At 46.1% G+C, this 26,784-nt stretch overlaps 1 protein-coding gene across 3 annotated transcripts in view; it reads left to right on the forward strand.

The window, feature by feature from the left end:
* The first annotated feature begins 1,749 nt into the window (after positions 1–1,749).
* capn15 (calpain 15) overlaps positions 1,750–26,784 on the forward strand; it is a 47,913-nt gene continuing 22,878 nt past the window's right edge. The window contains exons 1-2 of one of the 3 annotated variants that reach the window (XM_069691524.1): positions 1,750–1,832; positions 24,952–26,614. In XM_069691524.1, coding sequence (XP_069547625.1) covers positions 1,753–1,832; positions 24,952–26,614 — 1,743 coding nt within the window. In that variant the 5' untranslated portion in view covers positions 1,750–1,752. Of the gene's footprint in view, positions 1,833–6,670; positions 6,904–11,534; positions 11,930–24,951; positions 26,615–26,784 lie in introns of those variants that run through there. The other 2 variants (XM_069691525.1, XM_069691523.1) reach the window with 2 other exon arrangements.

A 26,784-nucleotide genomic window follows, 5' to 3' on the forward strand; every position in this document is an offset into this window, starting at 1 on the left:
TAAAGCATCTTTGAGTATCATGAGAAGCGCTAAACAACGTATTAATATCTCTGTTATTATCTATTGAGCAATTGCTACACTTCTACAGAGGGACGTTGTCGTTCCTTTTTTTTTTTTCCCCTCCACACACAGCTCAACCTGATTCAATAGAGCTTTAACACAAGATTTCCTCAGCCACTGCTCACACACCCATAACACTGACCTGTTTCTCACTCGAGGGAAACGCACCATGAATCTAGTTAATATCATTCATATTAATGCGATGTAATTATGCAGAGCTGCGGCACCTGGATAAACTGTATATAGGCCCCTCTCTCGCCCCCAAGCCTGCATGTTAATTAAGCAGAACATCTGGCGAGAGGGAAAACACACTGTTGAGTTGAGCCGACGGGGTGCTCTCTTGATCCAAAGAGCTGAAATGTTTTGGAAAGGGAGAAGCTTCAGGTAAATTTGAGATGCGCGTGTCTCCCGGTGCCAAATTCAGCCCAGTCAGACTTGATGAGCAGCCAGTCCACGCTTTCACTGATCAGACAGAAAGATCCAGACAGCGCACGTTGACTGAGGAGCTGCATTGTGCTGTAAAACCAAGAAACGTATTTTACACGCTCGCATTTAGATTACATTCCATTTATGCTGGCTGCTGTCACAGGGGGAGCCATCTGGAGATAAAAACTGTTTTGTTTTTTTTAATTCATAAAAGAAAGATTCATCTTTCATCACTGATTACTGTTCTATTTAAATCTTCTTAATTTTTTACCTTGGTTTTCTCAATTTCATATACACGAATGTCCCTCGGATTTTCTGACGATTTCCCTGGAAATGTAATGAAATGAAGGGCATTAAAGGTTGCATTATATGAATACATTAATCTATAAACTAAGGAAAATAATTCTGGCTAATTTGACTCGAAGAAGTGTCTGTGTCTCACGTGACTGAAACCAGAAACTCAGACTGATATGACCTGAATGGGACTTCTAAGCCTATAATATACACAAACAAATGGAGACATCCTTTGAGCATAAATGCCCTTTGGTTGGGCTTAATCCTTGTCTGGGAAACCAACTGATACAGTTTTTCTAACTGCGTCGCAGAATGGAAAAGTTTAGGCAACAGACAGACAACCAGACAAAGAGACTTATACCAGCTGCTCACAGCTAAAAGGGACAACAATGCATCAAACAGCATAAACAAAAGACAACTGCACAACAGAGGAACTTATTATTAACTCGCCGGTGTCTCATCTTTATTATTATTCTTTGCCTCAATCCATTTAGTTATAGCGGTGGCTACATTCAGGTCATGACTAGAGCCACAGAAACAAACTTTTCCATTGTGGACACCAGGTTTTTTTTTTTTTTTTTTTTTGGTGTGTGTGTTCTTCTCAAGCCAAATGTTGATCTTTCAAAAGACTCGTGAAATACGAACGGTTTCCTCATGTTTTCGTTTCTCTTTTTAAGTATCCCTACTGCGTCTACCTTTCTTTTTCCTCACCAGTCATCCACCTAGTCATGCATACTATTCTGTGCTGTAACTCGGAGCAGTGGCCAGCCGGTGCCTGCTTGTCCCATCAAACATGCATAAGAAACAGATGTATCTTTGATGTAGGCTTGTTCATGTTGCCCCATGTGCATGTGTGAGTGAGTGAGTGAGTGAGTGAGTGAGTGTCTGTGTGCGTGTGCGTATGTTTATGTGTTTTTGTCAGTGTGCTCCCAGGCCCTGCGGGTGCAAGCCAGACTGGGGAGAAGCGGCTGCATGCCCCGACACACGAGGAAGAGATGGACGGCTGCCATAGATCCGAGGAAGGACGGGATGATCAATGCCGCAATGTGCAGGTATATATTATCTTTCGATGCATAATTCATATGATTGGAAGCAATTTTGTAACTCTAAGCAATTGCAATTGTGGATGTTATTTAGATGTTTTTATTACATTTTAATTTGTCTTTTCCTCTGACGGGAAAGATTACTATCATAATGTTTTCACCAAGAATTGTTGTGCTCTCCAACATTTCAGTCTAACACAGCTTGAGATTTGCACACAAATGTGATACTGTAATTGCATTTTTAAGAAAAAAAAAAAAAAAGGAAAAAAAAGGGGGGGCTAAGATTGCACCTACTTCTTATTTTTTAATGTATGGAGTTTACAGCAATTTTTGTGAAACAGATACTGCAGATTATTAATTACTGTATAAAATGATATTCCCATCATGCTCTGTTGTGTTTGCAAGATAAATAGTATATTGCCTACTATGAGCAACACATAATATATTCTCGTATGAATCGATGTCAAATGTGTTACCTTTGTTTTCATCCTAAAAAGCAAAGTACAGCTAAAATAGTTCGTCAATTAATCTACAACATTTTTGATCATCAATAGGTCATTTCTGAGCAAAAATGTCAAACAACTTCCACTCCTAGCTTCTTCTCTTTTGAATGTGTTTAGCTCTCTGAAGACATCATCGTGGGCTTTGGAAAATTGTAATGGATCTTTTTTTTTTTTTCCCCACAATTTTCTGACACTAAGCAGACCGAACCAGTAATCAGTATTCGTTAAATTTGATACATTTATTCAATTAAATAATTAAATAAGAAGCTTCCCGGCAAACTACACTTAGTTTGGTCTCCCGAGTGTTTTGTCTATTTGTCAGTATTTGTCAAAAGTAGTTTGACATTTTTTAGGGGTTCTTTCGAGCTCTGTGTCGTGTGGTAGATTTAGCCTTGGTTTTGTGTTTGCGTGAGTGACGGCAGTGGATACGGATGTTTGGATAAACTGCCGGCGTTGTACTCAATGACAAGTATGGCACTGGTCCACAAGACTGTCATTTTTTTTTTTTTAGCACCTGGAGTTGTGAAAAAACTTCCCCTTGCACAAGACTGTAAACAATGAGTCATCAGAGGGGAGCACTTATCCTGCTTGTCATTGGCTTCATTCACGCTCCTGATTTGCTCTGACTCTATACGTGTCTACTGTATGTCCATAGTTGCACACGCGCACCCCCACCCCTCTTTGTCCCCTCCTGTCCTCCTCACACACAGTCCATGACCCTATAAAGTGACCCTGACCCCACCTTCCTATGGTCTACGCACACGTGCACCACAGGCTCTATTAAACAATCAGTGACATGCATTCATTTATTTTTTTTGTCCCTCTTTCAACTGCCACCCACCCACACACACACACACACACACACACACACACGCACACACATCTTTTTCCTTTTCCCCTAAGACAATTGTGTTGCTCACTCTCTATTGTGGAAACCAGTCATTTCCACATGTGTGCTGGCCATAAAACAGCAAAGAGCCGACTAAAAGCATCCCTTTCCTGACTAGCAGGGTCACAATTTGTCTCCTATAAACACAGGACACACCTTAGTCCAACAGTTTGCACACATATCCTTCTGACCCCCTTTACCTCCCAAAGTGCACTTCTTTCCACTGACACAGACCTCCCAGCAAAAAAAAAAAAAAAAAAGTGGATGTATTTCTATCCTACTCTCGTGCAGACGAGCAGGAGGGGATTAAACGCGGCACTCCTTGTGGGGTTTTTTTTTGTTGTTGGTTGTTTCGAGACTTTCTGTAAACTTTTAAGTCGTCTTCAGAGAGGGTCTTAAGGCAACGCTGGACACTTGAAGCTGGCGGTGTCTTTTGTGTCTCTCGACGTGCCTCGCGCTCAGTTTCCCCCTAGCATTGTCATGACAACAGTGTGTACGCACCGACACCGGCCTTTGAAAACAATCCACCCACCAAAAGTTAACTAAAGCGGAGGCTCGCTAACAAGTGTCTGAAAGGGTTTGTCCAGGAAACACGGCGGAGAGGGGACATGCGGTTCACTGAAAAGTAGTTGCTCGTTGCGAGGAACAAGTGCACACACACACACACACACAAAAAGAAGTGTACAAATGCAGTCCTTTTTACCTTCTTGACGAAGAAGTCTTCTTTTCTTTTCTTTTTTTCCCCCCCCCTTTACGAGTATTCCCCCAGTCGTCCTGAGGTTCGCTTCCGTTTATCCAGCTGGTTAATTCAACTCGCTCGGTTGGATGAGAATAAGTGAGTTACACCGGTATGTTACTCGTTGTTTGTTGAGTCCGAGCACCGCACGGCGTGTGAGAAGCGACGTCCAGCCGGTGACTTCCTCCGCCCAGACTCACTCCGGGCCGCCGGGTCTGTTTCTATCAGAGGATGCTTCGCTCCGCCTTGCTCAAACCCTCGCCGACAGATTTCTAGGTTTGTGTCTCTTAACTAATGACAGCCTGTCTCTTCCCCTGTGATTTTCAAACATATCACAGACGGTTTCCCTGTATTTATTTTTTTGTGAACTGCCATTTAGGTTAACAGAAGTGTAAAGCCGCTTGGAATAACACAAACACTGCTTTACCGAAGTGTTCAATCCACTTATCGCAGCCTTTACTTAAGTAAAAGCACCAACACAACAATGTAAACATACTACATTACAAGTAAAAGTCCTGCAGATACTACTTATGTAAGAGTAGGCCTACACAAACTTATTAGCAGCAAAATGTAGGTTATTCAAATTAGGCTATTTAAGTAAAAGTACTAACTTAATACCTTTGATTGATGTATTATTATATGTCATATCATTAGATTATTAATACTGGGGCATCACCGTGTACGCAGCATGTTAAAGCTGCTGGAAGTGGAGCTAGTTTTAACTACTTTATATATATTTTTATGTACATCAGGGACAGCAGATGAATCTGAGCATTTGTGAGAATTCAGAGAGGAAAGAAGACAAAACAAAGCTCAGATACACAAATTTGTTTTCATCTTTTGGACTTTTTGTCTAATCTTGATTTTGGATGACACATTTGATCATTTGAACATTTGCCGAAATGAAGCCGAGTGAAAGGTTTAGGAAAAAAAAAATCACAGTTTGGAGGAACTGTGAACAAATCATAGACATCTAAAATGGGACGCTGAACACACACCGATTTTTTTGTAAGACATCAGAAAACAAAAAGGTTGGAAACCACTGGTTTAATCTTTAACAATATTGTATTTTAAAAGCTTGTTATATTATTCATTGCGTCAAGTGGTCATCTTAGAAGTAGTGGAGTAGAAAGTATAATATTTACCTCTGACAACCTTTCTTTACTTCATTTTCTAAGTCTAATAAATCCAGTCAAAGTCAGTGGTGATTGATTTCGGAGAAAAAAATTATCTCAATGAGACTTTAATGTGTTTTAGCCTTCGCTCTGCTATTTCATTGCCCAGCCAGCTGATATTGGCCTAATCCTTTGAACTTCCCCAGTTCAAACAACCCGGGTGACACCGGCATTAACAGAGGTAGTAATCCAGACTCACTGAATGTTTCACATGCTACTCTTTATCCAAGAGAAATTTAAATTTCACTCGTGTTTTAAAGGAACAGCGGGCGACTCAGCTCGGTAAACACAACAACAAAGTCTGAAATCCAATTGTTGGTATATAGAATTATGTTGGTTTCTATGTTGTGTGTAAATTCTGAATGCAAAATAAAGTTAAGATAAGGAAGGTTCTTTGTTGTAGTGTTTTACGAGGGAATGGGATATAAGCTTCGCCGTGGCTTGTAGATTACTGAAAAGTAAGGATTCAATTATTTAGGTTGAGCAGAGCAATATTGCATCATCAATACCAAAATATTTATCAGCTTTATACTGTGTAACACTGTACTGAGTACAAGCTGCAATAAACTTGAAAAAAAAATGTCCCTTAGGATATGAGGCAATGTGATATGAGGCAATAACCAGTGTTAAATAAGCATTTTATATAATAATATGTATTCACAATAATAATATTCACCTGAAGGTAATATATAGTAGGAGTATTGACAGTGGTAGTGTCCCATGATTAATCAATATGATATGATATGATATGATATGATATGATATGATATGATATGATATGATATGATATATGTCGAGCTGTGAAATGTCACAAAGCGAGTTATATCCGTTCTATTTGCACAAAAACAGGCACGATCGTGAACATTTTACAAAGAATAAAGATCGTCCCCTTGTCGGAAGCTTTTAAACACAGTCGTTTTAGCGACATATTTAATCAAGCTTTTTAGCCTAGATGACACGAACATTTGATTATCAAATGTATTATTGCAGTTGCACCTTTCCACTGTTACTGCTGATACCAAAGGTTCAAATCAGTGCAAACTCTCGTTAACATGTAATGCCACTAGATGGCGCCGGAGGGCCACTCCCTGACCCCGGCCTCTCGTTACGGAGGAAACCTATTCTGAGATTCGAAGGTTAAAATTTCTACGCAACCCCAACGAGAGATTATTTACAATATAAGATAAGAAAAACGGGGAAGACTCAATGAAACCAAACAGTTCAACATAAATATATTTTAGTCAGCCATGATATATGAATATATATATACTGTTATTTATGTTTGTCAAAGGGTGACGCCAATCGAACCCGGATATCCGTGTTGAAATATCCGTGAACGCGGGAAATGTAGTTTTATATGCTGGAATTCTCGAAACGGTTTTACGTCGGTTTACTGGCGGTCGCGCGCGGCAATCAACTCCCCCCGCCCCCCTCCCCGCGCAGTTAACGTACGTCCGGGTCTCGGTTTGCTCCTTAGAGATCCTTCCCTCCACCCCCCCCTTCCCCTCTTCCCCTTCCTGGGCTGTTTGAGGTAAACGGTACGCGGTCGCATCTGTATCGTTTAATACCTGACGGAGTGGAAAAGAAACCCGTTCACGTCCGTGTGTTTTGACACAAATGTCCGAAGAATGCGGCGGCAGCGGAGGGCGCGAAAGCTGAAAGCCTGGGAGGGCGACCGAAGTACAACCCGGGGACAACTTATCGTTTCCATGGCTGTGAAAAGTTAACGCGCAAGACGACTGAAAAACAGGAATAATTCCCCTTCGCCCGACTCGAGGTAAGAATAACCGACCTGCGAGCGGACCGAGTACATGGCTGCCGGGCAGCGCCGATAATGTCGACCAAATGACTGAATCGAGAGTGTCTTTGTTTACAAGGTTCCCGGCGTCCTCGTCTTCAATGGGATTGTTGAGAGTTTTCATCCGGCTGCCTTTATAGCTCGTGTTTACATGCTGTTAGTGACAGCTCGCGGGCTTACAGGTTTGCCCCGTGACTATATTGATTATGGGACGCATAATTAAACAGTGATTTCACACAGCGAAGTGGAGTTCATTTTTTGTTGTTGTTGTTTTTTTTTTATTCCCGCTGCCTCACTTGCACGGAGCAGGATAACCCAGGAAGAACATGGGGGGGGGGGGGAAACCTTCTACAACCTGCCTGCTTGGGGGAGTTTGAGAGAGGGGAGGGGAGGGGAGGGAGGTTCACAGGGCAAAGTGTCAGGGAGGTGAACCCGAATCCATCCAGACCGGGTGGAGACACACTGAACTGCTCATGGACACTTGATCATGGGGACTGAACGTGATCTTGAGGCCTGAGATGAGCTTATCCAGTGGACTGTTTGACCGTGGAGCCGGTGTGTTTACATGATGTGACTGAGGATTAATTTGTGAAGGGCAGTCTAATCATTTACTTCTGAGCATGTCCACTGGGGGAGACACAAAAAAAAAAAACAACCAGTCAGGACGACGTTTTGGGTTCTGGAGAGATGACAACTTACAATGTACCGTGAAATCAGCTCACATCCTCCGTTTTTCCCTTCTTCCTCCAGTATGTCCCTGGAGAATAGAAATGAAATCCAACCCCTTTCTCTCTCTGGCACCTGACTGTGTCAGCTGCTGCGTCTCCGGGTGCTGACTTGCAGAGGGACAGGTGGTTCTTGGACAGGTGGTTCTTGGACAGGTGCACCCTTAACAAAGGGTTGCAGTCCCTTGACTTGTCTCCCCCCCTCTTTCTCTCTCTCTCACATTAGTGTATATTTTGCTATCACAGGGCTATAATCTGTGCAAGCTGCTTCGGTAATTCAGTCATTTTCCGCTTTTATACTAGTTGCGAATGAGCTTTCTGAGTAAATTGTACATGACTAGGCTGAATTGAAACCACCCAAATGTTATTTGTGCTGCCTGCACTGAATTAGGGGATGTACAATGATACGAGCATGCCGTCGATATGGGCTTTACAATGAAATGTTTGCCCCAAGTGAACCTTTTGTCAACACGACAACCCAATAAAATTAGGCCTGGATGCTCAATGTTTGACTTAACACTGAAGCACATAGCAAAGTTTCTATTTGAAATTATTGCCGGGGGGGGGGGGCATCATCCATTCAGTAGATGTACAGTTTTAATTTAAAGAAAATCTTTCCCTAAAAATATATATGGGATGTTTTACATAACCTAAGTTGAAATAGTCTTTTTTACTTTGACCAGGGATTGTGTACATTTTGACAAGCATTTGCAAATATAGTGTGAGAGTGGGCCATCGCAGGCAATTCCAGTACAGGACAGGCTTTGTGTTATCTACATTTAGGTGGAAAACAAACAAAAAAAGATTTGGAAAATATTATGACAAAATCAATATCATGTGTCTCTTCCTTAAATGGAATTTTATGACTAATGGTAAACTGTTTGCGTGAAGCTTTCGGTGTGAGGCGGATAGTCTTGACGGCTCCAGCTACGCACCGTGTGGTATTTGGGTTGGACTTAAGTCTCCATGAGCAACCGTGTTTCGTGCTTTAGGCTGCTGTTCGCGGTAAGAGGAACTTTACCAGACAAACCAGTCTTACCACATTCAACGAAATGATTCTTGCAGCTGAAGCTCACACTTCACGGGAAAGCCACCGCCTCCCGTGCCACAGAAGATGCATAGAAAAACGTGTATTTTTTTTGACTTTTCATGTCGCTTGTACACTAGTACGTGTATTACGCTCTTGTTTTCCATGTTTCCCTGAACACTGAATTCGGAGATGGAATAAGAGCTCAGGAATGAGGTCAGGAAAGTTATATGAAGTGGAAGAGAGCAGGGGGGGGGGGTGGGTTTAAAGGCTTATCTCAGTAATGTGCAGGGACAGTTGAACAATGATGAGTGTTGGGAGTCACCACCGTCTTCCACTTAACTCTTCACTACCTCCTCCGGCTGTGACCGATGAACACTGGGTTTAGCCTTCTTTCTCAAGGATAGAAATAGAAAAACAGGAAAATGAAGGCTATTAGGCAGTTATGCAGTGGGTTTTATTGCCTACATATGCTTTCCTAGAATGAATGTGCCTCGTCGTGCAAAGGCTGTTTTCTGACTCTCATTAACTAGTCATTACCCCGGGATCTTATTCACGTTAATGAGCGAGACCTCTGCAGCTCGGACTCAATTGAGGTTTATTTAAATCTCTTGAATGCAGCCTTCCAGCTTTTCTCTGCTCGCCGGGCCAGTGCGCCTGCGCTCTGCTGGCACTCCAGTAATCCGCTGGAGGAGATTGCATCCCAGTCCGCTGCGCTCAGGCTGTATCAGTGAGGGGAGCGTTCAAAGATGGGGAAATAGCTTATAAGGGAGCGAGAGACTGGGAGACTAAAGAGCGTATAATGGGACCGCAACAGACCCCGGGTGGACAGGCGTTATGGGACTGGAGCAGCTGAGCAATCTCCCATCTGAGGCGACAACAACGGGACCGGAGCGAGGATCTGTCCTGATATTAAACGAGGCTCAGCGTCCACATCATCCCGAAACGCTGGGAGCATGAGATGAACGCAGGCAGGAATGGAGCCGGCGGAAGATGGTGAAATATGCGACTGAATGCTTCCTGGATGAACCCTTTCAGGCTTCTTCTTCTTTTCTAAGCCTGGATCTCGCCTTCTGCACTACACTCTCTCTCCCTGGCCTCTGTACCCGCTGCGTGGAGACGGACACAGATCACCTTTTTTTTTTTTTTTTTTTTTTCTTTTCTTTTTTCCAAATGATTTGCGGCGCTGTTAAAAGGCTCCATTTGAAAAAAACAAAACAAAAAAGCGCCCCCACATGCCGGTGCGTTATCGGCGATTTATTATCACGACAAAGACCCGCTGAACCTCGACAGCCGAAGTACGGAATCAAGTCCGTGTGATCAACGCGCTGCTCCCGCAATCAGCTCACATTAAGATACACACGAAAGCTAAAGCAAACCAGGAAACATCGCCGCGTCTTTAAAGACTTTTTTTTTTTTTTTTGCATCGGGCTTCTCCAAAAACTGCCGCTGGAAAAATGCACGCAAATGTCGTCCCCCCCTCCTCCTCCTCCTCCTCCTTGACAGCTTCCTCCAGCTGCTGCGCCTGCGGAGAGACTCGCTACGACAGGCTGGCAAGTTCACATACATCCGAGAGCGAGATGATGTGGTAGACCGACCGACCGACCGACCGGCCTCGGCGGTGGGATCAGACGAGAAATCAAGCTGCGTCTCACGGACAGCGAGAAACCGGGATCATCTCCCGTCCTCCTCGCGTTGTCGGCCGCTGCAGCCTGAAACGGAACATGCCTCTCCCCCTCCCCCCTCTCTCTCCCTCTCTCTCTCTCTCAGATGTTTTTGATGGATATTTAACTTGAACTTTAAGCCCGAGTTGTAAACATGTTCATGCCCTGGCAACTGCGGAAGTTTAAAAGAACCTTTTTGAAACTCTAAACACGTCTCTGCGTCCGGGTTTTTTTTTTTTTCCTCCTCTTCGCGGGAGTTGCTCGTTTCCACGCGGAAAGCCGCACATTTCGTGGAAGTGATCTAATCGGGCGACAGCTCTTCCCGAGAGTTTCTAACGTGACGTTTTATCCGGCGGGACGAATGCAGCTGCGCTGGTTTTTTTGTTTTTTTACTGGTGAACCTCCACAGCAGCTGTTCGTCAGGACTGGATGTCTGAAAGAGGAGCCCTTTGGATATTAGCATACTTGTAGTTTTGCCAGCACCCCTCCCACGAAACGCAACGCATTGATTTCTTCCAGCGCCCCCCCCCCCCCCCCTTGTAAATAACTCCCGTGGATATATTTTGTGTGACTTTTTATTCCAGCAAAGCTCCTGTTAATGGGCCGTCTGTCTCTGTGGACCGTGATGATATTTTGATGTTGTTTTTTTTCTTGAATGTCACATTTTCTTTTTGGTGGGGGGTGGGAGGAGGAGGAGGAAGAGGAGGAGGAGGAAGAGGGGAGGGGGGGTTTGGCTGCTGTGATGTGGAAAGACAGTGAGCACATTTACAACTTTGTCCTGCGTTCGCTGGTCTCCTGAGCATGTGCAAAAGAAAGAGGAACCGGGCGTGAGAGCCTGCAGGCTGGGGAGATGTGTCAGAAGGAACGCGCGAGGAATTATGAGCGGCGCTATGGAGGACATGGTGCAGAGTGTTGCAAGCTTCGAGTCGACAAGGGAGGAGATTACGAGCCTCGGCTTTAGGAGCGTTGCGTTTCCTCCTCTTTGAGACCAACTGCTCGGCGAGAATCACCCCTCCACGCCTCAAATTGCTGTTTGACTTGAGAACTTCCTCCGCACAGCGTTGGGATATCAACCCCCATCTGCATACATAGGCCACCTGCGAGTTACACTCTTCTGAGTATCGCTGCTGTGTTTTTTTTGCCTTTATTTTATTTTTATTTTTTTACCTGAGCCCCCCTCCGAGTTCTTTTTGCTGTTTTCTGCCGGGGCGATTTCAGACAAACGGGAACGCAGGGCGACGGTTGTTGGTCCAAACAGCCCCATTTCTCTCAGGCGGGCTAGCTCAGTGTGTCTGGAGTACGACACTGGAATCCCTTGTCAACATTTGCGCTTTTGGGGGGAAGAACAAAACCAACAGATCCCCCCCCCCCCAACCCCGTCAGAGAGACTCACCTCCTATCTCCGTGGCGATGGGGAGCTCGGCCTCGTCTCTGGCCGCAGAGACCGAGTCAGACCATGGCTTCCGCAGCGCCCCCTACCCGTCGTCGCCCCCCGTGGGATGGCTCAGGAACAGCCACAGCAGCCCGGTGTGGGGCACCACCTTCATCACACGGCAGCAGCAGAACCCCCTGCCTCATCGGGAGCGCAGGTAAGAGCCAAGCGCGGGTCCGACCCGCCCGGGCGCCAACGCATCTTTCCAGCCGAGTGCACTCGGACCAGGAGCGGCCTGGCCCCGGGCCAGTTGTTGGCGAAGTCACAGGAGGGGTTGCGTTACACGGGCCCGCTGCCATTCAAAGCTGCGAGTGCAAACACACAAGCGGGCATCACCGAGAGGCTCCTGTTCTGGCGTTTTCTTCAGCGTTTGACCGACGTGCACGTTTCGTTTTAAAGCGACGTCGTTCACCCGCGTCGTTAATTTTCGGAAACTTTTCTCTTGCTCTTTTAGAAATGAGGATTCGATAACCTCGCGGCTGCGGATCAAATCCGCCGTTTCATCAAAGCTTATCTAATCAAAGCCTGCATTTTGATGTTTTTCTATGATGCGCCCAAAATCTGGCTAAGCCGGATTTGTAAAACAAAATCCCACCTCCTCCTGGTTTAGCTGTACAGTATGTGCTACAATTTGGGCAGTGCTGAGTGGATTGCCTGCACAGAGAGACTGACCTGACATCTGCGAGCTCAGTGACCACCAGCCCAGGGGTAATTAGAATGTTTTTTTTTTTTTTTTTTTTTGCTGTCACGTTTTAGGACCATTTTCTGATTCGGACTGTCAGTAAAAGTCAGTAAATTCTTTAAAACGGAGTGGGTACGTTTTCTTAGTTTACATCTTGATGACGATGTCCACGTGCACCTACATACAAGTTTGTAAACCTTTTAGAATATATTATATTTCTGCATGAATATGACCTAAAGCCTCCTCCGATTTTCACACGAGCACTGAAGGTAGATAAAGAGAGTCCGATTAAACAAATGACACAAAAATATCATACTCGCTCATTTATTTATTAAGGAAAAAGGATCCAATATTACATCTAATAACAAAGTCATGTGAACCTCTAGGATTAGCTGTTAATTCGATGGCGATAACGCAGTAATGTGTTTTCAGTCAATGGGAAAACAATTAGGTGTGAGGGGGAACTCTGTTTTATTTAAAGGACAGGGATCTATTAAAGTCTGAGCTTTATAATACACGCTTGTGGAAGTGTATCGTGGCACAAACAAAAACGATTTCTGAGTAGCTCAGAAAATGAGCCGTTAATGCTCATCAGGCTGGAAAAGTTTACAAAACCATGGATTGACTGGATGGACTCTGTTGGACGGATTGTGTAGAAATGGAGGCTTGTTAACCGTCCCATGAGCAGTTTGACAAGCTGTTGCTCTCCTAAAAGAACATTTCTGCCCGCCTGCAGTTGCCAAAGATCACGAGGATAAAGCCAGAAGGCTGTTGGAATTTTTTTTTTTTTTTTATTTTTATAAATTAGACCACAATAGAAGTTTTTGGTTTCAATGAGAGACATTATGTTCGTAAATTGAAAACACTGCCTTCCAGCATAGGAACCTTCTGTGAAACATGGCGGTGGTAGTATCAAAGTTTTGGGGGACTGCTGTGCTGCATCAGGTCAGCACAGTTTATCCTTATTGACAGAACGATGAACCATGAATTACACCAGCGAATTCTAAGGGGGGGGGGGGAGTCAGGACACCAGTCTGTGATCAAATGTTAAGAGAATGCGGATCACGAGGTCACACGTCAACCCTAAGTCGTTCTGCCAAACGACGTTCGAAGCAGAAAAAAGTTCATGTTTGGGGATCGCCAAGTCACAGTCCTGATCCAATCCAATAGAGCCGTTTGTGTGAGGAAGTCATCCACCATCCCTGACTGGAAGCTTTTCTTTGCAGAGGAAGAGGCTCAAATCGCTCTAAGCCGATGTGCAGGACTGATTGACACCGAACGGAGATGTTTCGTTACGCTTATTTCTGCTTGAGGGTGTCGAACCAGATGCTGAAGGCAAAACTTTTGCCACACACAGATGTGTCATATTTTCCGCAGTAAATAAATAACCGAGAATAATATTTTGTCTCATTTGTTCAAATGGGTTTTCATGATCTGCTTGTAGGACTTGCGGGGAAATCTTGACGATGCTCAGCTCATATTTTTGCAGAAATAAATGGGTTCGCACGCTTTCGAGCACCACTGTACAAGCGCAGTGTAAATAACCCCCTCTGTCGTTAGAGGCTACTTGGTTTAATTTGGTTTAATACAACACTGATTTATGAAAAGTTTTTTTTCCCGAGAGCAAACTTTTTTTTTTATTGACCCAGTAGCAGCGATGTAATTGAGTGAGGTTTATGTCTACCGGAACAAACCAGCCCATTTGTGGATGAGGCTTCTGCGATTCATATTGACTGTATGAAAAATATGTTTCCTGTTACCGTATCTACAGTGCTGCGATAATCCATTGTTCCAGTATTTGCTTTCTGAATCTCTATGAACACAGTTGAAGAGCAGTATTTCATAAGAAGCTTTGAATGTGCAGCTCATCCAGCAGTTTTGATTGACTTTCTTCCAAAAGGTGATCTTCTCGAGCGCTCTCACGGAAACTGCTTCAGAAGTGTTGTTCTGTTTTCCTGCAGCTTTTTGGTTCACGTCTCCCGGAACGAGAACAGGCAGGCAGTTCATATCGACTGCCTGCAGTGTATTGAAGTTGTTGCTGAGTCACTCAGGGCACCATGGTCTGGTTGTTAGTTATTGATTTTCAGAGAGCCCGATCACATTTCCCCACAATAGATGTCATTATTTATTCAGCATCAGTCCCCAGTTGGGCTTCCATCTTTCTTGATTCCTGCCCACTGCTGTCAGTGCTTTCCTTGCACTTGCTCTACATTTTACAGTTAAGGTGGTCATGGCTTCCGTCGCTGATTCTTCGAAGAGCTGTGAAATATAGAGAGGGTTGGTTTCATCGCATGCTTAAACAGAGTACCATCAACTATTGCTCAATTCATGAATGAAACTCAGTGCAGCTCACGGTGGGTGTAGCTTTGCATCATACTCTCAACTTGTTTTTTTATTTTTATTTAGTAGATTCTTCCGTGGCGTTTGTGCATCTCCGTAGTAACAAGCCTTTGCCTGCATCACACCAATCAGAGTTCAGTCAGTCAGCTCAGCACATAAACACAGATATACATTATAGTCCTTTTCTGTCTACTGCTGGAAGGCGTGGGCACACGCACACACGCACACACACACACACACACACACACACACACACACACACACACACACACACACGCACACACACACACACACATTCTGACAATAGCTGTGTTAGAAAGACTGTGCAGTAGCACTTGGAGCATGCCCTCTCATCAACCCCCACTCGTTCTATCACACACACACACTCACTCTCAGACTTATGCACATGCACACACTGCTGCCTGAGCCTAACAACGTTAGGCAAGCTTTGCTGAGCTGTGACAGAGCATGAAATATAGAAACAACAGAACACTATGAGCCCAGCTTTACTGCAGCCGCTCTCATGCACTTTATTCTTTCATATATTGTCCTACAAAATAATTTCTTTCCCCTGATCTTTTTTTCTTTTCTTTTCTTTTTTTTTTTTTTTTTTTTTACCTCGGAGACCGCATGAACAATCTTGCTCTTGGGTGCTTTCAATTTCTTTTCATGTAGCAGCAACTTTGGGAAATGTTTGCGTGCTCTAAGAAGAGTCTGTGCGCCCTGAATCGGTACCTTAACGGCGAAGGCTCAGCCACGATAACAACCCATTCATCAGACAAAGATGCGCGGCAGAAGTGCAGCGGTGCCAGCTGCAATGTTTGCTCGTTTTGGAATCTCGGTCTATGTCGCTATTTTTATGGATAGCAGCAACAATGCACTTCTCTCGCAACGCTAATTTTGCTCAGTCAACTGTGCGACCGTGCTCCATTGTATTTCAGCTGCGTGCTGCTGGTGTGTTATGCCGCACATGGCCTTGGGAGTCCAGAGGCCTTAAAGTCGGTGTCCCCGCAGTCGATCCCAGTGTCTCCACTGTCCCAGCGTGATGGATGATGGCGTTTATCGCGGCTCCATTCCACTGGCTCTCCTCCCTTTAATTGGATTAAAGCGGGTCCACTTGGGCTCAATAAGCGCGGTAACTGGCCGTGCTTATGCCCGAGTTATTTCAGCGCGTTCCCCCTTGCCTACTGCCCGTCTGATGAAGACAAGGCCGCGTCAGGACGCCCTCGCGCAGGCTTCGTCTCGCAGTGTGTCTTTCTGTGGAAAACGGAGCATTGATACGGCACAACAACAACAACAACAACAAAAATGTCCTGTTGGCACTGCAACTGACATGATTCCAGATTTCCCCCACTCTTGTTGCCATGGAAATCTGCAGCATATGTTCAGTAACCTAATTCCATCGGGCCCCAGATAAGACCACACATGGTAACCTGGCACTCGTCGCGCATAGAGAGATAACTGCGCTGGCAAGTTCCGCCTCTGGAGCAATACCGCACAAGCTTCTGATGTCTCACGTCAGGTAGAAGCCAGTGAGCTGCAGCATCCCCACGTGAAGTTGTTTTTAATGGTCTGCCTACGAGGGTTAAATTTGTCTTGCGGCAACGGGAAGTAAAACTCCACTTTGTGCTGTCTTGTTTGTGAAGTTCCCCTCCGGCTGAAGGCGACGCTGAGTCGGCAGTGCTCCTGCCCTCCAGGTTTGGGTGCCCGCAGGAACTTCAGATTCGCGCGGCGGCGCCGTGCCCCTGCCATCTCTTCCCCTCCTTCCTCCCTGATTCTGGAGCTTCCTGCCGGCTTCCTGCTTGCTCTCCGCTTTGCTCCACGCTACTGATGTCGGCTGAAACCCAGTCAGACAGTTTCCTCTGTTTAAAGATTCAAATGTCTGAAGCTGTCTCCACCGCTGACAGATTCACCCGTCAAAAATGAGCGCCGGTCGTGAAATATTCACCGAGGGCACGGCCAGAGGTCAGGAGCTGCTGTTATTGTTTCCGTTTCTTTTTCCCCTTCTTGACCAGCATTTTGCTTTCTTTGTATTCCAGTCTCTTATTCAGGAGAAATGGTTGGTAGTTAAGAACTTGTTCTGATAATCACAAAACGTGTGATCATCAGACCTGCGTTAAAAACGACGACAACAAGAATGAACTGTCTTCAACTTTATGTGATCAAAAGCACCACCCGAGTCAGATACTCTCCTGTGAGCATTACTTTGACGATGTTGTGAACCTCCACGCCACACATAACCCCTGGTTGTACAGCATCACACCCTTCCTGTAATGTTCCATTTTCATAACGGGGGGGGGGGAATATTTGTTCAGGTTTCTTTAAGTTGCTCTTGAGTGTACAGCCTCAGCAATGCTTATTGGAGGAATGTCTCGGGCCTAAGGGGACTTTTTCAAAGGAGCTTTTGTCTTGTAGGAGCCTTTGTAGCACACTGACAACTCTATAACCTTTAGTCGTAATATTCTGTCTCCCAAAAGCCTCTCATTACAAAGTGTCGTGCTCACTTGTCACTTTATCAAAACTTTTCCCAATTATCTTTGTGTTATCCCTCGTGACGAAGGCGGCGGCGCGTCTGTCATCAACCCCTCGAAACACATCAAGTTTCAGTTTGTCGGTGTAGAAACTCTTTAACTGCTTCCAAAGTCTGAGCTCGGCGGTGTTTGTTGTAAACGAATGAATTTGGAGCCTGTCAGGGTTGATTAACGAGTCATATTCGTGCCACAACATATCACCTGGCAGGTAGAAAGCGTCTCTTAGAGTTACTCTCCATGTCTCTGATCCCGAGTCACCGGCTCCTCCGGTAGACGGAGGAATGCTCGGTAGGATGACATTGCATTTTAAGGAAAAAGTTTGCTCTCATTTTGTAAACAAGAAAAATCCCTCATTGGAGTGAAACGTTCTCGCCGGTAAGACTGATGGAGACGGCATTCGTTACTGTAGGCAGAAAATGAGTTGTCAGTCGGTTTTCTCCGGTTTGGTAAAGATGGGGGTGGAAGTGCTGATCTAATCCCGGTTGCTGGAGTTTTCTGGGCGTGTTCAGACGCAGCAGAATGTTTTAACATTCATTATGCTTTTTTTTCTTCTTTTTTTTATATACGGCTTGTCTGATCTTGGGACGTATTGGCCACTGATAAGTCGTCTTCTTTTAAATAAGAAGCTCCGCACTGTTAAACAAGAATTACCATTCAGTTGGCGTCACCCTTCTGTCTGCCAGTGACATTTACATGGAAGAAGTGGAAAGTACGACGAGGACAAGTTGTAACGCTGCACTCTGAAAACTGTGGCTTAATGCCTGCTGCTGGATTGGATGAAAATCCGCCCCCCCCTCCCCTCCCCCCCATCACTTCTAGAGTTGCAGCTACTAAACAGGTTCATCGTTAAGTGCACAATAACCAAGACGTGTTTCTAACACAAACATTTTATAAGCTTTAAATGTCTCTACTTGTATCCCTGCGTTCACACAAACAGTGGGGATGGATTTGGGCGTGGGGGCGTCGGGGGCTTTCCGTCTTGCAGCGCGAGTTCAACACAGTCAGGATTAGTCATCCAGCCTCGCACAGCCCAGTTCTGTTTAATGTCTACATTTACCGCAATTTTACGTCAATTTCATTGTCGTATAACATGACATGAAATTGAACTGCTTGTTGCCGTGGGGGAAATGTTGTTCCTGCCGGCGCAGTGGTTAGCGTTGTCGCCTGGCGGTGAAAAGGTCCCGGGTTCGAATCCTGGGCCGGGGCCTTTCTGTGTGGAGTTTGCATGTTCTCCCTGTGCCTGCGTGGGTTTCTCTCATGCACCTCAGGTTAATTGGCGGTTGTACAAATTGCCCTTAGGTGTGAATGAGAGCGCGAATGGTCTTTGTTTCCGTCTGTCTCTACGTGTTGGATCCCCCCCCCCCCCCCCCACACACACACACACCCCCGACCCCGCTCAGCTATAGATAATGGATGATATGAGATTAAACTGCTTGTTGCTGTGGGGAAGTTTGTTTTGTAATATAGGTCTTAATGGCGAGGGCTCTGCCGTATCATACTGTTCCCAATAATGGTATAATTTTTTTCAAATTTGATTTCAAATTAAATGCGTGAATTCACATCATGATAGTGGCAATGTTCCGGCTTGTTCACATAACGGCATCATATTGTTACTCAGCGTAGCTCCTTTGTGAGTAACTCGCACACACCAACAACAACAACACAGTTCATGCCAAAAAAGGAGAGCAACTTCAGTGCTGTAGAAATGATTTGGTTACAAAAGATCAGATGTCCAACATTTGACAGTAATTAGTTCATTCATTATCACTATCACAGAAATACCATGCAGTGCTGTGATATTTATTCAGGGGCATATCGCCCACCCCTCCTCAATGCCGTATATGAACACTGATCTTGTAAAGCATCTGGGTGCATTGAAAAAAAAAACCCACTAAGCTAGCTGAGATTACCGAATGATGCCGCTTCAGCATGAAAACAACATAGTGGATTTAATTATTTGCAGTATTATTGATAATTAATTAGGCTTAATTAAGCCCACGTGATTGTTTCAAAACCTCATCTGGCTGCAGCCCGACAAACCTCAAATATTCAATTGCTAATGTAAATCTTTTTGTCGAAGTTTGAGGAGGCGGTGCCTTTCATAAAAAAAAAAAAAAAAAATAAAAAAAAGATTAATCAATTTGGTTGTGGCAGTTTTGCTATTGGGCATGTTTACATCTGTTAGAAAACATATTTTCTCACAGTATTTCTCTGCAGCCGGCGGGCAGTGTGCAAAAAGTCTGAGCAGTAGCTAAAATTCTCCCGGTCAGAAAGACATGTAAGGTGTACTGACAGCCTCGACCCCGGCACGGGATGGATTGGCTGCATTATTAAGTAGGAGCACCCCCACCGAGGCGAGTTCACTCCACCACATCCAGATACTGAGAAATCTAGGCCGAGCGGAATTTCATAGGAAAATGTTTTAATCGCACATTTGTTCATCTTTTGCTGTGTCATTCAGCTTGCAGCGTTTTTTGTTTTTGTCTTGATGTGGCTTTCGGTACGAGCCACGCACTCCAAATGTAATGTGTTCGAGCACGAGTCATTTTTTTTTCCCTTTTGTCTCCCAAGTATGTTTTCATACCAGACTGTTGACTCACTACGTTGCTCTCAGATACACGTAGCCTTGAAATGTAACTGAACCGTTATCAGTCGAAAGAGACGATTAAAATATGCTTGAGATCAAAGTATTCCTTGTAGTTGCTCGTGTTTATTGTCGAGCCTTTGAGATACCTTGTGTTTTGCACAATTTTTAAAGCACAACTCGTCACGAGATGAACTGTCGCAGAGAGTCTGGGTGACACTTGCTGTGCAGTGACTGACTGGCCATCTGTCATATAATATCTGCTGTCAGTTTAACGTCAGTCATTCATTAGACCGCAATGTAAACGTCTGAGTTGTTGAAGGATTACGTGTGGATTTTGTCATGTGTTGAGATTAGAATGAAACCAGATGGCCACAGCGTACACATCTGCTCCAGTGTCATCTGATGGTAATATAACAACTAATGTAATGATAACATTATTACAAATAAAGCTCAACAATGTTGAAGGAGTTTATCCTGATGTCGCCTGATCGTGAAAGAAATAAGATGATCAACATCAGCCCACGGCTTCTCTCCTGATAGCATCCAGATTTGTGGTGATGCTTGTTTTGGTGTGGGACGAGTTAAGCACAACTCTGCCCCCAGTGACCAAGGAAGGGTACCGCACTTTCCCCACAGGCCCTGGGCTCAAGGCCAACCTTGGAAAGGCAGTACTAATGACTGTCGCACGACGGCCAAATGTCTCACAGTGAGGCAGGGAGAAACTGGCGAGATTCGGCTCACTTGATCCATTAGCCGAGTTTAATTTGGAGGAGGAATCCAAGTAGCCGGCCGTAGGTGGCCGACACACTGCGACCGGTGCATTTCTTAACGCCTTGCTGAGCCGTCTTATGTCCGGGGGTTTGTACATTCTGTACCTCCTGACTCCGTCTGCTTCTCGCAGGTCCACTTTTCTCCGAAGCCCGAGGGCTCCCTTGTAGACATTTCGGTTGCAGCGGTTCAACTACCTTTTGCCCACGATATCGCTCGTGTTCATTGAGCGCTTTGTAACAGTCCGCGTCCAGAAACGCTACGATTGTCCTGCGCCCGGCGGAGCGGTGAAAAATTGACCAGGGTTCAGTGATGCTCTTACTCAAGTCAATTTAGACCGGGAACAGATCTTTTAGGAGCAGCGGGCTGCACTGAGGACCTCATTGCAAAAAGATAGAGTTTCTAGAGGTGAGTTCTCTGTTCCCCCCCACCCCCCCTCCCCCCGCCTTCTCTCTCTCTCTCTCTCTGGCTGTCTCTTCACTGTAAGCCATTGGCTACCCGCCCAGGTCTGCGACACTGAGGAGCTGAAGTGGGCACTTTTAGCGCAGCTCCACTGAGCACAGGGCCAAGGACAAAAGGTGCGTGCGTCTCCGTGTACATGTGTGTTAGTGCGCGCTCCCGTCAGTGAGTGGAGCCTGCACAAGGAAAGCCTCCTTTTTTTAAGTAGAGTCCAGGGATCACAGGCTGTCGTGGTTCATCCTGTACTGTACACACACACACACACACACACACACACACACACACACACACACACACACACACACACACACACACACACACACACACACACACACACACACACACACACACACACACACACAGGTGTGTTTGCATTAGCGACGCATTCAACAGGCAGCCCGTTAAATGAGCGGCACGGTCGCGTCCGTAGCTCTTCGTCACGTGTCATTTAAATTTGATAAGTGTGCTTCTCTTGCAACAAATAATGATAAGATAATTAAGCTAGATATTGCCTCGAAAATTCCCCGAGGTCGAATCACTTCAATAAAAAGCAACGTCTGCCGAAGACCAAAAAAAAACAAGAATGGATTTGCGATCCCTGCGCTCCAGCGAGAATCAAATCAATTGCTTTGACAAAGTCTCCATGTGGCTGACACCATGACTTTGCTCTCTTGCTGGAGATGAAAGAGGCCTTGACAGTTATGAAAATGTCCACGGGGTAGAACCTGTCATCGAACACGAGGTGTCGACACTTGTTGTTGGTTGTTGTCGTCGTTGCTGTTTGCGGCCCTCGGATAGGCGGACCTTTGGAGAGCCGAGCGCGGTGTGAACATGTGCCGTCAGAGCTGGCGTGGGGCTGCCACTTAATTCAATCCCATTTAACTCAATGTGTCGCAGTCTCAGCGCACAACACGGGTTGTTTGGGGGCAGATGAAATGAAATAATTTAAAGTAAACCTATTTTAATTTTTTTTTTTTTTTTTTTACTCGGTGACAGATGTTGCATTGACATCCCGTTTGTGCTTGTGTTTAAGACCATAAACCTTTAATATCGCAGTGCTACCAGGGGGACATTCCAGACAGTCCTGTGGGACGAAAGATTGGGGAAAGCGAAGCGCTAAGTACTGAATTTTCAGTGTTTGTATGTCTTTATCAAATTTTTGTTTTCCTAGTTTTGCTTATTGTTATCATTGGAAGGCTGAGTTTCCTCTGCGCTGAGGGGAGGGGGGGGCTGGTTTATGTTGGAGTGCTTGACTGCAGCTCAGGAGAATGAATGCCGTGCTAATGGCTCCCGACAAAGCACCGAGACGTCTACACTTCTGTGGTGCTGGGGGCTGAGGACACGCGTAGACTGCACAAATGCAGATAGACAATGAAACAAGCAACAGGCTATATCTTCAGATAAATATAGCTACATGCCCGCATATACACAAGCGCACAACCCCGTGGCAAGGACCCACGCACTCAAAGACGCCCATTCAAATCCTTCCCTGCTGTCATTTCCCTCTTCACCTCGGGGAGGAGAGCTGACGAGAGGAAGGGACAGTGCGCCGGGAGCGAGAGGTTGTCTGTAAGAGGTTCCCCCTGGGTTCGGAGAATTCGCCCGAGTTGAAAGGGTTTAATGGAGGTGAACTGAGGGCAGTTAGCTGGCCCGGGCACATGGCTCTGCAGTGGGGAAAAGCAGGACCCATGCTATCCAACTTGCAGTCCTCACATACTTAGGTGGCATTAAAATGTCACATGGAGCGTGATATTGTTTTTTTTTTTTGTTTTTTTTTTCCTCCATGCCCTAATGTGAAAATAACAAAGGATTATCAGGATATGTTTTTCAGAAGACAGAAAGAGTCTGTTTCCAGGGGGAGGGGGGGGAGTATGTGTGTTTTACAAACAGCCACTAACCAGTGCATCCCCGTAAGGGCCTTTGTCCAAGCAGCCTTCGATGTGGACAACGCTCTCCGACCATTAAAAAAGGATATATGTGACCACATCCACGAGCTCGGGTCATCTTGTGAGCAAAACACCTTTCCTTCTGCGGTCGATGCGACAAGAACTGCAGTATCCTCGCTCTTAGCACCTCATCCTCCACTCGCCTAAAATTCCCGCATTACCCCTCTCTGCGTTGGTGTACACACATGAGCAGCCTAAGTGACAGTGACATTTAAGGGCTTGTTCAGACAGCCACCATGTCCGTCCCTCGCGGCTGTCCGTGTCCAAACCCCTCCCCCCATCCCCCCTCCCCCCAACCCCTCTCCCTCGTAGCACAGTTGGAACTATCCAACTGTGCTGCTTTCCCGAGAAAGGCCCTAATATAGCCAACTATCAATAAGTCTGATTGACTGAACTGCAGGCACAGAGTGAATTGTACATACAAGTCAGTCCACAGTAACAGACCGCTTTAGGTTTTAGTTTGCAGGGGGTGGAAATCACAACATTTCTCCCTGCCTTGTTTCCACTGTTGAGTCCAGTTAAATGTGTTGATGGTAGCCGGCTTTAAATCGCTTCGACGCTGGTAGCATCAATGATTTGTCATTAAAATATGCCAAAATCAGAAATGTCAGAATGAAGACACCCACCCATTCAAAATTCACTTGGAAATTCATTTGGGCAGGGGATTGACATGACCTTAAGTTGCCCCTCATCCACCCTGCATTAACATTCACAGAGAGAAGGTCTAATATGAGGTGGAAGAGATCCCTTGTGTTTTTTTTTTTTTTCCCCATCCTAATAAGTGTCAGCCAGGGGGACTGGAGCAACACTGGCCTAGTATTCTGAGGCGATAGCAGCCTCCTCTCTTTTCCTCTCCTCTCTGTGCTGTCTCTCTGGCTCTAATCAGGTGGCCATTGCGTATGGATTTATTGCCCCCCCCCCTCCCATTCCCCCAGGAGGGAGATTTGATTTTTTTTTTTCCCCCTGCACTGGCAAATCCTTTGCTCTCACTCAATTTTTCTTTTCTAATACAGTCTCCTTTCTTCTTGCAGTCTCAGAGATATTTTTGCTGTCATCTCATCCGGTACATAATCACCTTTAGTTTACTGAAAGCGTATATTCATTCACACGATTCTTCAGAATTTATTATAGCATTTTCACCACCAACACTGTTTCGAATGTTCCTTCTTTTACAAATTCACGTTTCCTTTTTTTTTTAAATTTATAATAAAGCAGGTCTAGTTGCTGTATAAATACTATTTAAGTGTCAAAACATTCAGTCCGCAGAGAATTGCTCACAGCCTGTGTTTAGCAACCGTGTCGTTTGGACTTCCATAAGTTTGTGATGTCACAAATATGTGCTTATGTTGTGTGGCCGCCTTCAGCACAGCCCACTGTCCAACCTTTCACGTGGAAGAAAGGACAGTGCAGCAGTTCCGTCCTCAAGTTAGAAAGCTACAGGACCAAAGGAAGCCTGTGATTGTTTTGGCATTCAATGAAAGAGTCAGCCAATCAGAAGGGAGGGTCCACTGTCGGACCTTGAAGACATAAACTCAAAACAGCCTGTTCTTGGTGGAGCTCCAGAGAGAAGCTTCAGAAACAAGATGTAAAATTATATTGAGATTTTGTTGTTGTTGTTGTTGTTGTTTTTGTCCTTAAAACCCCACAAATATCTTCTTATTGATATCCAGGTTGGCAAATAAAGCACTGGAAAGGTGTAAAATAGTGAACATTACTCTGAATATTAATAGCTCAAGTGATTGCACAGTGGTGTACTTAATATGCATCTATTTCTTTTTCAAGCACTTACAGCCACACAGCAAAAGCTATTATTGACTGATTGTTGAATTTGGTCTGACTCACTGTTTACTGTTTACTGTTTTCCAGCCACTCTCACTCTCCTGGCTCCATGGCAGCAGCGGTGCGAGGCAGCGAGTGGTCATGTGGACGCTGCACCTTCTTAAATGTCGGTGCAGCACCTCGCTGTTCCATCTGCGAGGCACCGCGCCAGAAGCCGGACCTGAACCAGATCCTGCGGCTGAGCAGCTCTGAGGAGCATCGCTGGTCCTGTCCCCGCTGTACGCTCAACAACCCCCAGGGATCGGGGGCCTGCTCGGTCTGCGGCTTTGGTCCATCCCCCGCCACTCACACGCCCCCCACCACCACTATAGCTGCCACTGCCAATGGCCTCCCGCCTGCGTTAGCCGAACCCCCAACACCTGCCGTCACCCCCGCCGTTCTCCTTGAGCCGCACGGACAGCATCCAGCGAAGGAGGAAGTGCTGCGACGGTCTGAGAGCAATGGAGAGGTGGTTGGTCTGGAGGGGCAGCACTCGGGCTGGGCTTGCCCTCGGTGCACACTCCACAACACCCCCGTGGCCCTCTCCTGCTCAGCATGTGGTGGGCCCAGAAAACTGTCGTTGCCTAAAATCCCTCCGGAGGCCCTGGTGGTGCCTGAGGTGCGCACGCCCGTGCTGGGGTTCCCTGTTCACACTGCTGGGTCATCCCCGCTGCTCATTGACCTAACGGACGACTCCCCTCCAGCGCCTCCCTGTGATCCTCAAGAACCTCCCCATGTGTCCTCACAGTCCCTCCCCTCCCCTTTTACTCCTTTCTCTTCCCTCCAGAACAATCCTGTTCCCCGCAGCAGGAGAGAGGTGCCCCCTCCTGGGCGCACACCAAACCCAGGCACTAACACTCCCAGCCCCACTTCCCCATCAACGGCCAGTGTGCCGCCCCAGCCCGGCCCACAGCGGCCAGCCAAGCCCAAACACGCCCAGCCCCAGGAACCTTCATACCCCAACAAGCGCCTAAGTATCTTGGAGGAAGAAGACCACCATCCTCTGACCCCTCACCTCCCTGTTGTTTCCTCAGCAGCCCCCACCTGGAAGTGCCCTAGCTGCTCCTTGCCCAACCCAGGTAGCTCATCTAAGTGCGAGGCCTGCCGATCGTCACGGGCCGGAGCTGACCTCATTGACCTGGTAGGCTGTGAAACGGTACGATTTACCCCGGCCAGCCCCTCGAGCCCGGACTTTAGCACGTGGGCCTGCTCCAAGTGCACCCTGCGCAACCCTACCGGCGCGCCCAAGTGCTCAGCTTGTGGTTCTTCCAAACTGCATGGCTTTCAGGAGCAGCCGGTGCCCTTGCCCCGCTGCTGTACACACTGTGGCCTCTCAGTGGGGCCCGGCACTGCGTCGTGCTCCTGCACACCTTCCTCTTTTTCGTCCTCCTCAGGTCATAAAACAAGGAAACAGGCCCGCTGCTTTCCTTCCTCCTCTTCTGCTATTGCTTCTTCTGGTCCTTCTTTGTCCTCCATCTCATCTAGCCTTCAGGAGAAGGTAGGACAGTGGAGCTGCCCGGCATGCACGCTGCTCAACGACATCAAGACCAAGAACTGTGCAGCGTGCCACACGCCACAGCAGTATCTCACCCTTCGCAAGGTGGTTAAACCTCTGAAAAGGAGGGAGAGCATGCATGTAGAGGCCCGCCGACGAAATGATGAGGGCGAGGCCAAGGAGCTTTGGGAGAACATCGTCAGCTTCTGCAGAGAGGTAAGGGAAACATAAGTTGTAGCTAAACACACTGAAGGCACATGCATTGTGTATGTTATTAGTAAATTGTAAGGGGCTGCTTTCGGTGAAATCTTCCGGGCCGTGTGTATTCAATTTGCGTAATCTTTAAAGGTTGAACAACAACAAGGTTGGACAAGTAAAGTCTTGTC

Source organism: Brachyistius frenatus, unplaced genomic scaffold (genome assembly GCF_029030835.1).
Source record: "Brachyistius frenatus isolate BFR_SWC_R1_liver_20210118 unplaced genomic scaffold, ASM2903083v1 Contig_11, whole genome shotgun sequence".
Taxonomy (NCBI): Eukaryota; Metazoa; Chordata; class Actinopteri; family Embiotocidae; genus Brachyistius; species Brachyistius frenatus.